A 16,208-nucleotide genomic window follows, 5' to 3' on the forward strand; every position below is an offset into this window, starting at 1 on the left:
GACTCAAAGCAAGCTTCATGGAGGAAGTGGCATCTGGGTATTAGTTGGGTTTCTCTCATCATCCATTCCTCCTAACTGGTCCTTCCAATATGTGGAATTTCTCAGCAGCTAGTACCAGTCCCTTGTTTTTTGGGTGGTATTAGTACCACTCTTACCACCTCCCAAGGTGGAATTTGATGATTCTAAGCTCCTGGCCATAATTTAAGTGATTTTTCTCAGATATGAGCACATGGCCAAAGGAAACTTTTCTTGTATTTAAGATGGGAATTTCCAGAAAGCAGATAGTTGCTATCTAGGAGATTTACACCAAGAAGAGCTCTCTTGGGAGCTACTGGGGCCATCTTGGTAACATGAAGGTTACTCCCAAGTCTAGGCCTCTGGTATGGAGTCACAGAAGAACAGAAGAGAAATGGGGTTCTGGATCAGCATGTAACCCTAAACTTTACTCCTGTCCCTTTCCTGGATGCCAATTATCTAGTTATTGGAGCCAAAGTCCTTTTCTGCTAAAGCCCATTTGAGCTAATATTCATAACTTGTAACCTCCAAGCTGGGGGAGAGCCAGTGCAAAGGCTCAACTCAAAATAGGATGACTTGTTTAGGGCAGGACCTAAGTCAGAGCCAAGAAAAGGAGGGGAGGGTGCCTGGCATGATTCAGTGAGGCTCTGTGCTAATAACTAACCTATAAGGCTCTCCTTCTGTGCCAGGCATTGTTCTGAGGTGTTTACGTGCATAATTTCACTCAATCCTCACGGGCCTCTGTGAGGTAAGTAGTGTTATTATCACTATTTTATAGAGAAGCAAACAGAAGCACAAGAGGCCAGGTAATTGGCCCCTGGTTAGATAGCTAGAGAACATTCAGCTGGGACTCAACCTGAGGCAGTCTGACTCCAGGGCCTGGTCATGGATGCCAGGCCAGGCTGGGTCTCAGTGCAGGGCCGGGCAGGTCATGTGGCTGGCAGGGCCAGTGGTCACTGAGAGGTGAGGGGAGACAAAGTCTGAGAAGACAATGGATTCGATGACTGAAGGTCATCAGTGGCCCTTGTGAGTGGTGTTTCAGGGAGGGGAAGGATGGGGTGGAAGCCCATTTGTAAGATGTCAATGAGAACCAGATAGGAATGGGACCCAGGTTAGGAATAAACAGCTGGCAAGGCCCAGCCATCCTGTGAGTTTATTATAGAGATGAGGACAGCAGGCCTTAACCATAAGAAACAGCAGAATCTAATGCAGGTTTGTATCTTCCTTTTCCTCAGATTGCTAATACTGGAAGATATTTGGCAGGCAAGGTAATGGGGGGTATAGAGTAAGCCCAGAGTTTCCTGATGGGCCCCCTGAGGGAGAGAGGTGCACAGCAGACAGGAGGAGGGAGACCATGCATGTTCAGCAGGACCATGAGTCACAAGTGTGTACCTCTTCCCCTGGGAATAGGGAAGAAGAGGAGAACAGGTAAAAGTGTAAGCCAGTTAGACGGTAATCATCCAGAAAAGCTAGAGGCAAAGGTGTTGGGATAGGTAACCATTAAAGAGAGAGTGGCCATTCAGAAAACCCTTAAATATCCATGAGCACACAGGTGGGGTGGGTGGGAGGGCCAAGGAGGAAAGGCCAGGTGTGGTCAGGTTATCCCAAAGTTCCAGGTCATTGTCTTTATATTTTTCATTTTCTTTTAATTTTTTTTTTAAATTTCAAAATAATATTACATTTAGATGAAAGTTGTACAAATAGTACAGTTCATTTCCTGGCCATAGTCTAACCTTATCCAATGCCCTTACTTACTCATCTCATTATCAGAACTCCAGGCTATGTCCCAAACCACAGCCTGTCACTCTGCTACTTAAAAACTGCACTGCACAAAAAGCCATACTCTTGGCTTTGAGGCTGTTAATCAGGCCTCAGTACCACTTGACAGCCCTGTTTCCCTCAGTCCCCTCACCCTGATCCTCAATAACAGCTCCTTTCAACCCCCACACAGCCCCATTTTTGTGTCCAGCTGCAGAAGACTCAGAGCACCCAAAGAAGAGAGAATCCAGGCTTCTGACCACAGCGATCTTTTAATTTTCTGTGGTGTCAGGCAAACAACAAATGAATGTGCTCTACAGAAAGCCAGCTGAGCATACCCCAGGAAGATGTTACATCAGGTGTCACCCTGAGTCACAGTGGGCCCAGGCACCCAGATGCTTAGTTCCCCTAGATGGGACAGGGAAGGACTACAGCCACACTTGATCCCCCTTCTGGAACCTGGGCTCATCACCGATAATCTCTCCCAGCCCTGTGAAGGTAAGAACCAACCCAGTGCACAGGTGGGAAAGGATGGTAGGAGACAAGGTCAGATATAGGCCTTCAGTGACCTGGTCTGTTCCATACCTGGGATTGGGACTAGAGACTCACTCAGCCCTCAACTTCCTGGTCACCAGGAGCAAACCAGAGATTTCTTTCTCTCCATTTGCACAAAGACATCAGCATCTCAACCTTTTTCTTGGGACAGGCTTCCCCAGATGGTAGAGCACTGGCCTGCACCACTGTGGGTTTGGAGAAGTATAAGGTTCCAGTTAAGGTGAAGGCCCGGTACAGACTAACTTTCTGCCTCTCAGTAAGCACATAACTGTGGCTGCACGCCTGAGCAGCCCAGAGTTAGGGAGATGCACGCCCGCCCCCCAGTGGTCACCTGTTACAACTGCAACCCAACAGACCAGTCTCCCTCCATCTCCCCACCCTTCTGGCAAACAGGCAGCATGGACCTGGTGAAGCCAGGCAGCCACAATCACCTGGCTCCAAAGGCTTCACGTGCCTGAGTGAAAGGGAAATGCTGGTTCTACATAAGCAAAGGAGTGTTGAAGTATCACACACACATGCAACCAAACCTCCACCTTTTATTCTGGTATTAGAAATAAGGGTGCATTTTCAGTACAGTCAAAGAACCCATTCAAGGCCACCTAACTTATAAGTATCAGTCCTGGGCCAAGTCATGTCCACCTGATACCAAATTTCCACCTCAATAAAATGAGACAAGTGGACTCTTATGTAGCTGTTAACTATACCACACCTCAGTTACCCAGGAGGGTTTAAATATATACCCATTCCCCTGACAAACTTACTGAGTCAGAATCCCTGAGTATAAGGAAGTAAGGTATCTTTTTCAGTGTGCTTCCCCTGAAAGAAAAAGTACCTCTCTTTACTGACAAGTGGGAACCAGTGGGCAAGACTCCTAACTTATGGAGTCAGAGATAGTTTAAATCATTTTGAATCCCCTTGTACTGGCCCGTATAAAATATCCCATAATATATGTAAACTGAATGAATGAATGGAGTGCATAAAATGATTCTGAGGTCCCCTACAGCTGGCAACCTGTAACTGTGAGACTGTACCATACACATGAACACGGAGACACAAAGCACACTACGCACATGCACAGACACGTGACCACACAGGGGCAAAGGGGGATGTGGCCTGCCATACTGCAGGTGGTCCCAGCTGCATGATCTTCCCTTCCGCACATACACACATGCACACTTCCATCTTTGGTGGCCTGAATTTATTGTACACCCATTGGGTGCATGACCCAGTCCCGGGCCCTAGCCAGAAACCCCCATGTGGCCCAAGAGCCAGTCCTACTTTGTGAAGCTCTGGGCCTCAAGGCTGGTTACAAGAATCATCAGAAGGCAGGAGGGTGACCCAACAAAAAGGCAGGAGAGGCAGTGCGTCAGTCAGGAGGCAGTGCGTCAGTCAGGAGGCAGTGGGCAGACAGTAAAGGGCCCCACTTGGCAGGCAGCCTACTCACACACTTGGCTGAACAGAGACAATGGTGGCTGCTCCCTCCAACCCAGCCTCCTTCCTACAGGCAAAGCCCTAGTCCCTGAGATTCCAGAACCTCCCCTAGAGAGCAGGCTGGACTGGGAGGCAGCCAGAGGGTAGGGCAAGGGGATTTCCCAGGGGAAGGTAGCAAAGCACCAGGAGCTACCCCAGAGATAGCAAAGAGGCCCTGGTCCTCAGGAATGCAGCTTTGTGGAGCTGTGGAGGAAGGGATATGTGGAGGAGTCTCCCAAGCCTGGCCAAGGACCCTGGTCTCCTGCCTCCATCCCATCCCTCAACACTTTTACCCAGCTGGTTGCCAGGCAGCCTCCAAAGGGAACTGTTACCACTCATTACCTGTCCACTTTTGCCAGAGGTCTGCACCAGGAAAACTACCTTCTCTGCCTCAGGGAAACAAAGGCTCCTTGTTCCTAGGGCTCCATGGTTCTCCTCAGAGCTCTGGAGGCCCTCACCCCTATCCCCTTGCTCATGCCATCGGCTCTGCTCTGTTGATTAGCAACTGGGCAACAAGCTCTCTCATTTGCCCCAGTACATAGATGACTTGAGGCAGAAAGAAGCCAGAGGAAACAAAGACCTAGAGCCCCACAGCCTCTCGACACTCTTGAAGCCTGCCAAGGTTCCTGCTAGAAGGCTGTTCCCTCAGCAGGCAGGGCCTAAGCAACTCTGCTCTCTATGTTGGTGTCTCTGTTCTCCTAGGGCATCCCCTGGCAGGTCCTCCAATTCCCAGGACAAAGCAGTCCTCAGTGCTGTGGCTCTCTTGGCTACACTGCCTCCAAGCTCTCTCCCAAAAGCCCAGGCCCACAGTTGTTCAGGAAATGATGCCACTCTGGATTCTAGGGGATGGAAGTGACATTGGATGAACTCTGGGAGTAGAGCAGAATCCTTGCTCGACTTCCCTCTTCCTTTAGGATTGGCCCGGAATAGAGGCAGTGGAGAGACTTCTAAGGGGGGAGAGCATGGGAGGAGGTGAGCAGGCACAGCAGTCTTAGAAAAGCTTCATAGAGCCAGGGAATGGGGGGCCACAGGGAAACAAACATTACCCTTCAGCAGAGAAGGGGAGGCGCCTCATCCCTCATCATGGGCCGGGTGAAAAAAATGTTCCTTTGCAGGGTTTCATCTCAGGTCCACTCCAGAGCAAAGGCCAATGTCTGAGATGTGGCACCCACCAGCTTCATAGCTGATTGCGGTTCCGCTTGGGGATGATCTTCCGGTAGGTTCTGCGCTCTGAGATGTTCCGCTTCACCTTGGCTGTGGTGGGAGCCTCATCATGATGCAGAGTTGGGCTTGAGTGGGACTTTTTGAGGCTGGGCTTGGGCTCCCAAGTGCCTCCAGCTTCCTTCCCCAGCTGCTCCTCCCACAGGGCCAGGTCCCCAGAGGGGCAATGCAGTCGGGCCACCAGCAGCTGCACATATGTCTCGTAGCGGGTTTTCTGCAACACAGGCAGGTCCCACCACCTTAGCACCATCATGGCTCCAGGTCAGGAGGAGGCTGAAGTGGTGTGGGACAGCTCACAGATGTACAAAGCTATGACATTAGAAATCTCTGCAGAAAGAAGGGTGAACCAACAGTGTCTGCACAATGCTTGAGTAACCAGACTGTTGAGCGTGCCTCTGGATCATACTATGATCACACATATCAGCCCAGACCTGTTCTAATAATAACCAACACCTTGTAGTGTTACATCTCTTGTACTAGATCATGTTACAACTCTAAGACACTCAAAACATGTGTAACCCACCATGCAGCACCATACCTAAGGAGCTCACATCTGGAATCTAAATAGCACTTTAACAAATGGTATCTGTAGAACATGGCACCACCTACCCTTGTTTGCTTAATACCCTAGGACCTCTGTAACTACAATCCCTGTGATACCAAACTCAGTATACAAAGTACGTTCCTACCCTCCATCCCACCAGATCCTCATTCCAGCCCTGGGAGTTTGGTTTGGTGCAAATAAGTGTATCTGATTTATAAAGAAGGAAATGTGGCCAAGGGAGGACTGGAGGCTGAAGGTCCCAGCTGGGCAGTGGTAAGGAGAGATTGGGTCCTTTCAACAGAAGCCTCTGCACAGTAGGGCACTCACCACCATGGAGACAAAGGATATTAAAAACAGGCCAGGGAGGGAGTGGACTGCATGAGAGCCAGGTGGGCACAGGCAAGAGGTGATGCTGCCATCCCCTCCCTGGCCTCTGCCTCTGGGTGGTCTCGGACTCCCTCTGTTCTCACACTGCATCTGGCCTACCCTGCTTGCCCAGCAGCCCCCACCCTAACCAGGACACCCAGGACCCCTGAAGCAGACACAAAGCGTTAGGGTCCCAGGATCTGCATTGATGTGAGGAAAAGCAGAACTGGGGTGTAAGAGTAGATGGAAGTAGGGGCAGACTAAAGGAAAAAGCACTTTGGAATCAATCATAGAGCTAACAAAGGTCACACCTTAGTTGAGACCATATGTGATTGGACCATATGTGATTGGACCAGCATGTAAATTTATCAAGTTTGGACAAACTGTTTCATCCCTGTGCCTCGGTTTCCTCATCCATAAAATGAGGAAAGAGTATCTACCCCAGAGATGTTAGATAATTAAACGGGATAATCCATGCAGGTAATAAAAACCCCATAGATAGTGCTTATGTTATTATTGGGTAGGTATGTATTAGGGGGATAGTTCGGCTGTGATATAGTTTTTCATTCAATTTAGAAAAAGACAAATATATACTAGGAGGAAAAAACCTATAAAATAATGTTCCTACGTGAGTGTTTCCAGACAAGCAACTACCACGTGCACCGGAGACAAGAGGCGCAGGTGCCCGCCTGTGCATACACAAATCAGTCTCTGGTGGAGAGGTAACGGCTGCAAGAACAGAGGCAGCCAGGAGAGGGCGGCAGTCGTGGGCCGGGAGGCCCGAGAGGCGGTCAGACCGCCCGGCCTCACCTCATACTCCAGATGCTCTTTCCGCAAGCGGTACTCCTCCAGCTCGCGGCTGCGGCCCCGCCTCTCAGGTAAATTCCTCTGCAAATCCAGCAGGTCGTCGGAGGCAGCGTCCAGGCAGTTCTCGTGGGATCGATGCTGCTCCTCCTGGGGGTGGGAGGCATGGGGACATGTTCCTAGGTCCCTCTCCCGACTCCATAGCTTCCCTAGCATTCGGTATTCAGCCTGTCCCCGCTTCTGGGCGCAGGTGCGGTGCACAGCTCCGCCCTCCACCTCCTCCCGCGAGTCCTCCCGAGCACAAGTCCCCATCTGCTGCGGCACCCGACCATACCAGCGAGCTCTGGGCCAGGCTCACGGGCAGGATGGGCCGCACGAATCGGCGCTGAGAGCCCACCGCCGCAGGGAAGGGCGGCGCCGAGTGTGTGGCCGCAGCCAGGTTGATGCGCGCGATCCAGGAAGTCATCTCCTTGGCAGTGCTGCAGGCAGAGGATACCAAGAGAATCCTATTATCTGCCCCCGACCCCCACCTCCTGTGTTTTGCACAACCGTCCGGCAGCTCAGGACTCAGCTCCAAAACCCAGAAGCCCTGCCACTAACTCCGGGAGTTGCCTGGTTTTTGTATGTCAATGAGGAAAACCCAGGAAAGTACATATTTTATATCAGATGTCAAAAATGATCATTGTTGGTAACTTCCTGGAATTCCTGTCAGACCTGGGAAGTTAGACCCAGACTTACAAAGAAAAGGAGCAAGGAGGAGTAGGCCACAACCACACCCATGCTTCTCTTCTGCACCCTTAGCACCTCTTTGCCACAGTATTCTAAAGTTTCCTGGTCAACCTGGCAGCTTTCATCAGGGCCAGGGCCAGCAGACATCAAGGTTTCAGAGTAGTCAGGGGAGAGGAAAACCAGGGGCATGAAGACCCTACTGCTTTCTCCCACCCTAAGGACTTACGGTGCCTGGAAGAGGTAGAGGCGCCAGTCAGCAGTTCGCAGCTGGAAGACATGTGGCTTCTTGGTATAGTGAGTGGCTGGACTAGCCAGAGAGTGGTGCACCCCCACGGGCTCATCTACCATCTGTCCAACCAAACTCTCCCCCTTGAGACAGTGGTCTTCTCCCTGTCAGAGGACACAAGGGCTCAGAGAAGAGGTTATCATCAGCTTCCCACCCTCCCAACAGTTCCAGGCCTTTTCTTGTCCCCCCAGGCAGCCCCAGGCTGCCTGCCACAGCTCTTGATTCCCTTCATACCTTTAGGAAGTAGAGAACCATCCCTCGCAGTAAGGTGTGGAACATCTTCCAACCACGCTTGCCCCATGGTGCTGTTCCAGGAGCAGACACAAAGGTGGGTGGTGGTACCAACATTTAGACACACTGACACAAGTGTGCCCAGAGTTCCCTGGCCTCACACCACCTCCAGTCTCTCACCAGGATAAATGTAAACACATAGAGCATACCAACCCAAGAAAACATGTACAATCACAAACAAACATCTAGAGTGTCCACACAGGGAGAATCCCACTCAGAAACAACACCAGAGAACTGTTTATACACAGTGTGGATCTTCATACTGACTATTTCTCCCCAAACACATGCCCATAGTCCCAGGTGAACACACACCCATGCACAAACATAATTCCATCTGGGCACGTTTCTGTAAGGTGATGAAGATAATGTGTCCATCCAGAGGGGCATCAGGGCTTAGGTCCAAGACTTGGGGTGTCCTGCCCTATGTACCCCCAATGTAAGCACCAATCTTCCTCTTTGCCCTCCTTCCCAACTTCCCCACCCTGGTCTTGTATGGCAAGACCTGTTCCTAACTTCTTGGGCAGAAGGCCCCATTCCCTATAGTCATCTCCCTGGGGTCCATCTTAGGCTCCTGTGGTTTCTTACAGCCAATGTTGGGTTCCTTCCTGCTCAATGCACCCCATACAATCTGTGATTCCAGATTAGTCTATGGAGACCACTGTTCTAATCAGGTTGTAGCCTGGCTCAAAAACCTTCAACTGCCAGCAATGGCACCAGTGGTGCCTGTAAATCCTAGCTACTCAGGAGGCAGAGCTCAGAGGATCAAACTTCAGAGTCAGTCCCAGGAAAATAGTTTTCGAGAGACCCTACCTTGAAAAAAAACCATCACAGAAAAAAAGGGCTGGTAGAGTGGCTCACACAGTAAGAGTACCTGCCTGGCTAGCTAGCATGAGGCCCTGAGTTCAAACTCCAGTGCCACCAAAAAAAAAAAAAAAAAGTCTTCAACTGCCTTGGGGAATGAGACCCAAATGCAGGACCTGACAATGTTGTCCCAATGCATCCCCCGCTGTTCTCGTTCAACACTCCATGTTCTGAGTAGATTTCACTTGCTCTTTGCTCTGCAGGAGACACCCCCTACCTTACTGCAAAACTCCAGACCCTCTTATCCTCCAAAGTTCATTCAGATGTTACTATTCACCAGAAGGCTTCACTATCCCTGTACCCACTCCTAGTCCCCAGAACAAAAACAAAAACCTCTCCTTCCTGCAGGCTCCTGTACTCAATCCAGCCCTCCTTCCACCTTTCATCCAAGACATTGATATGTCTGCCAATCTCTGCCTTACCACAGGGGCGCTGGAGCCCAGTAATAACTAGATTTGTTTTGTCCCAGCACCCCACTCCCTAACCCCTTAACCAACACCTACCCTCCAGTCATTATTCAGGACGTGCTGAGAAAAGAACAGGGGCTGCCTGTCCTTGACTCGGGCCATCCCTCTATACACCATACACTGCACTGCACAGTCCCCTGAGCAGAGCCACTCCCCCATACCACCCTGTTCCCGACACTCACTCTTCTTGCCATCAGCATCGTGATGCATCTTCCGAGCCAGGATGCCTTGTTTATAGGTGGGCACCGTGGGGTCTTGAGCCAGCTGAAGGAAGGGGTTGCTCATCTTGCCAGCTGAGGGAGATGGCTGGGCCTTCTCAGGTCTAGCTGTATCCTCTTCATCCCTGGATGTCAAAGAATTAGGCTGGTAGTCTTGACTGGGCACAGACTATCAGGAAGTACCCACTGCCTCAGCACTGTTTCTTGCTGGGAAAACACATAATAAAATCTCCAGAAAAAAAGAGTCCTTATCCAAAGTCAACCCATAAATTCCAGGAAAAACTGCCATAGCCATCTTTCACTACCTCTGGCTTCTCCAGTCTTACCTGGGCTCCCCTGCCCTCCCTGAGACCAGCCCAAACCCTCATCTCTGGATCAACCCACTTAGAGGGACCGTTGTGCAGGGCCCTGACCTTCTCCAACTCTCAGGTGAGTGACAAAGGAAAGATAGGCCCAGGGGCAAGGGCAAAGAAGGAGAGGGGAAAAGGCTTTCACTTACACAGCCCACTCGAGCTTCTCACTTCGGATAGACCAGTACAGGGCCTGGGACAGAAGCACACAGGTGTCAGAGGGGCCTTAGGGTTACAGTGCCTAAATTCATTCTGTCTGGTAGACAGCTAGGGGCATGTGAACTGCCTCTTCCCTCCACCCTCATTACAGCTGCCTTCCCTTGAGCAGGCAAGCATCCATCCATCCATCCATCCATTCATCCAAACATTCATCCATGCAACAAATTATTTACAGAGCATTTCCCATGTTTCAGGCCCTGTATTGGGTGTTGAAAACAAAGATGATCCAGGTAGCCAAGTTCCTGCTCTACTCAAGCTTAGTGAAGGCTGAACTTGTCCTTTTAAAGGGGACATAAATCACGCACAGCCATACTGTCCTGAGGGATCTGACAGAGAAGGAACCCTGCTGAACAACTCTGGCAAGAAATGTTTGGTAAATGAATGAATGAATGATGGGTTAGAATTCTGAAATAATGTAGCATAATATTAATATAGATGTATTCTTCTTGCTTTTGTAGCCCTTGAAGAACATAGCAAGGTGCACGGCACATAGTAAGCAAATAAATGATCACTAAATAGATGAAAGAGCCAGTGATCTAGTTGCTTATGGAACTATGCTGCCAGGCACTGTGCTAAGCACTTGACTAATTTTATTTCATCTTTTTTTTGTCTTTTTGGCAGCACTGGGGTTTGAACTCAGGGCCTTGCTAGGCAAGTGCTTCACCACTTGAGTCACACTCCAGCCCTTTTTGCTTTTAGTTATTTTTCAGATCGGGTTTCTTGCTTTTGCCACAATCCTCTTACCTCCTCCTCCTGCATAGGCGCAATTACAGGTGTGCACCACCACACCTGGCAATTTCATCTTGATAATGACACTATAAGATGGTTATTGCTCCCAGGAAGAACTTGACTTGCCCAAGACTAGAAATCAAATCAGAAACACCCAGCTCCCAAAGCTGAGCTCTAGACTTTCACTATATGAAAGCCTGGCTTTCATCTACTCAGATAACCAATAAGCCAGCACTTCTCAGACTTTGTGGGGAGCAAAAATTATCTGGAAACTTAATAAAACATTTGAAGAGCCCCATCCTCACAGAGTGTAGCTCAGGAGGTCCAGAACTGTCAATCTGTACAGCTAACAGATTCCAAGATACCACTGATGCTGCTAGCCAGGAATGCACAGGCAAATCCTGTCCTCTCAAGCATATTTCACCAGAGCAAGGCCTGAACTCCACATTCCCCTTTGACACAGGGCTCCAGACAGAGAGCCTAGGCCCTAGCTCAGCCATACCTTCAGCAGCTCCTTGGGGAAGTTCCCACCATCCTGAAGGCCATTCAGGTTGGTAATGAATTCCTGGCAGCTCATGCTCTTTCCAATGTTCTGTGGCCATGGAGAAAGTGAGACAACTCAAGCACCCCACCTCAACAGAACACACCCCCCAGACAGTTACTCAAGAACCTTCTCTAGTTCCTGAGGCTCCTATGCCCCATGACCATGCCCTATCCCATCGAAGGCCTCTGGTCTTCTCTTCTCCTCCTTCACTCACAACAGTCTCCATCCTGACCCCTGCTCTAGATTCATAGGCACTCACCCCACCTTCTTACCTGTCCATGCAGGTCTGTGTTAAGAAGCATGATGGCACAGGTCAAGGTGTGTATGGAATCTGTCCCAGAGAGAGGCAAGTAGAAAGCTCATTGGAATTCAGACTTCTGTGTCCTCTGCCCACACTAAGCAGGGTACCCCCCTCTATTTCTCCAGAACCCCAAATGCTCTCAGCAGCTCCTGCCCAGTGAATTCCCAGCAGGCACAGCAATACCCATGTGCCATCCCCAAATTCCCCTTGCCCTGCCCTCAGGTCATCCCCTCTTACCTACTGAGGGGAAGGCCCCAGGATTACAGTAATGGAAGCGTTTGGAGAACTGATAGAGGATTCGCTCCCTCTCCTGGGTCTCCCCACTGAGCACCAGGGCCTGGAGGAAGCCCCTGCCGAAGGAGGACCAGGGTCAAGGAGAGAGCCAGACTGGCAGACTGGGATGCCCTACAGACCCCAGAAACTCAGGGCCAACCAGGGTTGGCCTTGGCTGGGGCCACTGCCCTGCAGCCATCCCTCCTAAACAGAACCTCCCCTCCCAGTCTCCCTTACCCCCCAGGCCCAAATAGGTTACCGGAGTGCTCGGTCCAGGTTCTGGCCTCCAAACTGGAAGAAAGACAAGTACTCCTCTGCTACAGCCCTGCTGAAGTCATTGCTACAGAGGAAACATGGGGGTGAAGACTGGATGAAAGCAGTTCTGCCTTTTCTGCCACCCCTCAAGTCTTGCTCAGATGCAGAGGGGCCTCCAGGACCTGCACACATGGGGCCTAATGTGGCAGGGACTGAACAAGGGAAGACACAGCTAGAACTGGACTCCAGGTCCTGAGAGGGCAAGAGGGCAGCCAGGGTATGGCCTGACCCTGGCACAACAAACAGTGTTGCATGGGAGGGGCATGGAAACTAGGGTGGACAAGGGGTACAGGTCCAGGGGCTATAAGAAGGATCAAGGCATGTAGAAGAGAAGATTCAAGTACAACTAAGAGGAAGCAGCAGGGATGGCCAGGAATGGGAAAGGCTGTGTTTGGGGTGTGGGGAGGAACCAGGTCAGGGGTGATGAGATGAGAGGTAGTGATGGGGGACTGAGGGAGGACAAAGGCAAGGAAGGAGATGGGTAGCTAATGGAGGCAGCCAGTGTGCAGCTATCCTTATCCTACCTCACCCTCCTGGACACTTGCTCTGACTTTAAGCTCCTTACTTCTTTTGCAGGTAGGCAGCCACTTCAGACTTCCGGAAACCCTCCAGGTGATAGAGGCGTGAGGCTAGGTTCCAGGCCCCTTTGTCATTCCTGATACCATTAGCCAACTTGTCTCCAGCCACTGACTTCTGCCCTTCCTCTAGAGACTGTGCTTGGGGCATGGAGCTCTCTGGAAGCCTGAAAGAGTCCATTGTTGCCTTCAGACTCCCACCTGGGATGGGCAAGTAGAGATTATACATCAAATATTCTTGCAGACTAATCATGGAAAGGGTGTCCAGAGCTCTGGATCAGTGCTGCAGCTCCTGGGCCTTCAATGGTAGGGACTGGAGGAGCTGGACCCAGGCCCTCACCCAGGGAGAGAGAATCACCAGCCTGGGCTGGACCAGCAGAACTCAAGAGAGGAGGTACTCATATAAGACAGCCAAGATTGACAACTTAGAGAGTCAAAGAGGAGTTTCCAATGTCCCCCTATCCCTGTCTAGCAGCTTATACTGCAAGGAGACTGGCTGAAGACTTATGGTGGGCAAGCAAGCTCAGGAAAGCCCCACTGGAGTCAGAGAAGATTCAGAAGCTAACACCAAGACTCTCAAGTTGCTCAATCCCATCTCTACCTGTTTCCCCTGCAAAGTTACAACCAGATAACACAGGTAACCAGGATAAATATTCATTACCCAAGTTACAACTATTAGGGAGTCAGTCATACAGGTAGGCAAACGTCATCACAATATGAAAATAGTCACTGACAAACTAACTACTTATTAGACATCCCTTGACAGCCCTCTTCACTTAATACAAACAGGTCAGTTCTTTGCTGATAACTTCTCTGCTTCTTGAAATTCTTAAACATCCTGCAACACAGGATTAACACAACAGAAATGAACTGAAAAGTGAAATTGCACAAAATGAAGGATTTCCTGAAGTCCAGGAAAGTGATGCTAGAAGATTCCAAGAATCACCTGGAAAGCCACTGATAAATGAGGAGCTGCAGGATTAGTCCTCTGAATAACTAAAGAGGAACTAAAAGCAATGACTGAACTGCTACATCTAAAAAGAATTATTTGAATAATAAGCTGATGAAGGAAGCCCTAAAAGACATTTTAAAAGATGACTTCATCAATAGCATTGTTACTACTAGATAGGGAAGCACTTTGGAAAAAAAAACAATATGCAAATAACAAAGTGTCATGGAATTGTACTGTACACTTTAAATGGGTGAACTGTATGGTATATGAATTATATCTCAAAAAAACCTGGGTGGTTTGGTTTGGTTTGGTTTGGTTTTTTTTTTGAGACAAGGTTATGCTGTGCAGCTCAGCCTGGCCTGGAACTGGCTGTGTAGCCAAGGCTGGACTTAAACTTAAGACCCTTCTGCCTCAGCCTCCCAAGTGCTGTAATGACAGATGTGTGGCACCACACTTGGTTTGGAGTCACTTTAATATTCGGTATTGTCAGCCTCCCTTTTTAGATACTGAGACCTCTCTGATTACCCAGCCTCTGAACAGCTCCAGTGTGGTTTCCAGATACATAAAGAAGATAGTTCTTTGGCTTGTAGCACTGACTGTTCTGAAACCATCACCCAACAATAGTAAGACGGGAGTACAGTTCACCCTTTAGTTATAGCACCATTTCATAACCTGAACCATTGCTCCTCCTAGTCAGTCTCAGCCCCTTCTCTTCTCTCTCTCTCTCTCTCTCACTCTCTCTCCCTCCCTCCTTCTCTCACTCTCTCTCCCTCTCTCCCTCTCTTTCTCCCTCTCCCTCTCTATTTCCCTCTCCTTCTCCCTCTCCCTTTCTCCTTCTCCTTCTTTCTCTTTGATGGCAGTAGGACTGAACTCAGGGCCTCATGCTTGCTAGGCAAGTGCTTTACCACTTAAGCCATGCCCACAGTCCTTCTACTTTTAGTAGTTTTTTCAGAATAGGGTCTCACACTTTTGCTCTGGTTAACCTCTGGCCATGACTCCCCAAAGGTTCTGGGATTATAGGCACAGGCCACCATGCCTAGCCTCCTCCTGATGTCTTCAATATGACCCCACTCAGCCAACCACAAAACAAAATCCCCTTTCCCATGTAGAGCTCTCAGGAGCTGAAAGTCTAGAAGCAGCATCCTGGGGAAGGTAGACATCTAGATTGGTTTCCCAGTTGGTCTATTCCTACCTCTGGCCATAGTTCTGAGGTTACAAAATCCTGCTATAAGCCCTAAAACCCAGTCTCTCAGTTCCAACCAAACCTCCCTTGTGGTTGAGATTCCAGCCAACACCCTGGGCCTGGGCTCTTTAGTGAGTTTCTCCCAGACAACTCCTCAAGTTCAAAGCAGTTTGTAATCCCCACTCACAAGCTCCAGCCTTCTCTCCCCACAAGCATGCACATTGTTCTGGTTTAGTTACCTGAACATCTCCTCCCCTTCCTCCTGTGGTGTCTAACTCGGACACTTCTCATGTCTCTTCCTCTACACACTGACATTCTGCCTCCACATGTGAGACTATCTGCCCTTTAGTTTCTTGTGCTTTTAAACCCTTCAGTCTTTATCAAAACTCTACTGGTGCCCAGTCATATAAATCCCACATAATACAGACAGGAAGGCTGTAGTAAGTATTAGTATGTTGAGTTCCTATGGGCATTTCTCACACTTCACCCAAAACACGGTACTCTTTGTTTTGTTTTGTTTTTAATTTAAATTGCTCTAGGGCTGAGAATGTGACTCAATGATAGACTGGTTGCCTAGAATGCATAAGGCCCTAGCACCTCAAGAAATTTAAATTGCCTTAATTTCAATTCCATTTTAACTCAATTTCCAGTTAATTTTAACATTATGGCCTTAGAAGAACTGGAGAAAATGCTTCTTCAGATCAGAGTATTCTTAAATGCAGCCATAATTAGGATCCTGGAAGATAGTTAACGTGAGACTCACCCTTCTGAAGAAGACAAGTGAACGTCGGACTGGGTGCCTACAGCCTCTGCAGTCTTGGCTGTGCTTTCCCTCTTTACTTCCTGCCCTGAGTTTGGGGCCTCCTCTGCCTCCTTTTTCTTCTGGGAACTTGACTCTGTGACATCGGTCTCCACAAGCAAATGATGCGAGGAATCTAGTGGCCACTTGGGAGAAATGTTGTGGTGCTGGAGCTGTGGGCTGCCCTCCTGGGAGGATGCAGGGCTAAGTGTGGGGCTGTGGCCTCTGGTCTCAGACTCCGGACTGCTAGGCTCTGATGAAGAGGCTGGGCTCCCCCAGGGGCCAGGGGCCAACGTGAAGGGTGTTGGTTCCTGGGGATGCCTAGTAGCCCTCTCACCTGAGGAAGAACAAGAGTAAGCAGGCCCAGGGCAGGAGGCAGGAGA

The 16,208-nt window shown here is 49.7% G+C and overlaps 1 protein-coding gene and 1 long non-coding RNA gene across 5 annotated transcripts in view; one reads left to right on the forward strand and one right to left on the reverse strand.

Moving 5' to 3' along the window:
* Positions 1 to 2,844: 2,844 nt before the first annotated feature.
* Positions 2,845 to 16,208, reverse strand: part of Psd4 (pleckstrin and Sec7 domain containing 4) — a 35,165-nt gene continuing 21,801 nt past the window's right edge. For all 4 annotated transcript variants that reach the window (XM_074050162.1, XM_074050164.1, XM_074050163.1 and 1 more), the window contains 13 exons: positions 15,790 to 16,162; positions 12,882 to 13,058; positions 12,261 to 12,341; positions 11,966 to 12,078; positions 11,700 to 11,758; positions 11,386 to 11,475; positions 10,085 to 10,128; positions 9,550 to 9,710; positions 7,983 to 8,053; positions 7,689 to 7,852; positions 7,068 to 7,212; positions 6,740 to 6,883; positions 2,845 to 5,233 (listed from right to left, as the gene is read on the reverse strand). In XM_074050162.1, the coding sequence (XP_073906263.1) occupies positions 4,976 to 5,233; positions 6,740 to 6,883; positions 7,068 to 7,212; positions 7,689 to 7,852; positions 7,983 to 8,053; positions 9,550 to 9,710; positions 10,085 to 10,128; positions 11,386 to 11,475; positions 11,700 to 11,758; positions 11,966 to 12,078; positions 12,261 to 12,341; positions 12,882 to 13,058; positions 15,790 to 16,162 (1,880 nt within the window). In that variant the 3' untranslated portion in view covers positions 2,845 to 4,975. The remainder of the gene's footprint in view (positions 5,234 to 6,739; positions 6,884 to 7,067; positions 7,213 to 7,688; positions 7,853 to 7,982; positions 8,054 to 9,549; positions 9,711 to 10,084; positions 10,129 to 11,385; positions 11,476 to 11,699; positions 11,759 to 11,965; positions 12,079 to 12,260; positions 12,342 to 12,881; positions 13,059 to 15,789; positions 16,163 to 16,208) is intronic.
* LOC141414860 (uncharacterized) lies at positions 5,227 to 13,022 on the forward strand. The gene is made up of 3 exons (XR_012439799.1): positions 5,227 to 6,807; positions 10,349 to 10,527; positions 12,893 to 13,022. It is a non-coding gene; the product is annotated as an uncharacterized lncRNA (long non-coding RNA).

This window comes from Castor canadensis, chromosome 12 (assembly GCF_047511655.1).
Source record: "Castor canadensis chromosome 12, mCasCan1.hap1v2, whole genome shotgun sequence".
Taxonomy (NCBI): domain Eukaryota; kingdom Metazoa; phylum Chordata; class Mammalia; order Rodentia; family Castoridae; genus Castor; species Castor canadensis.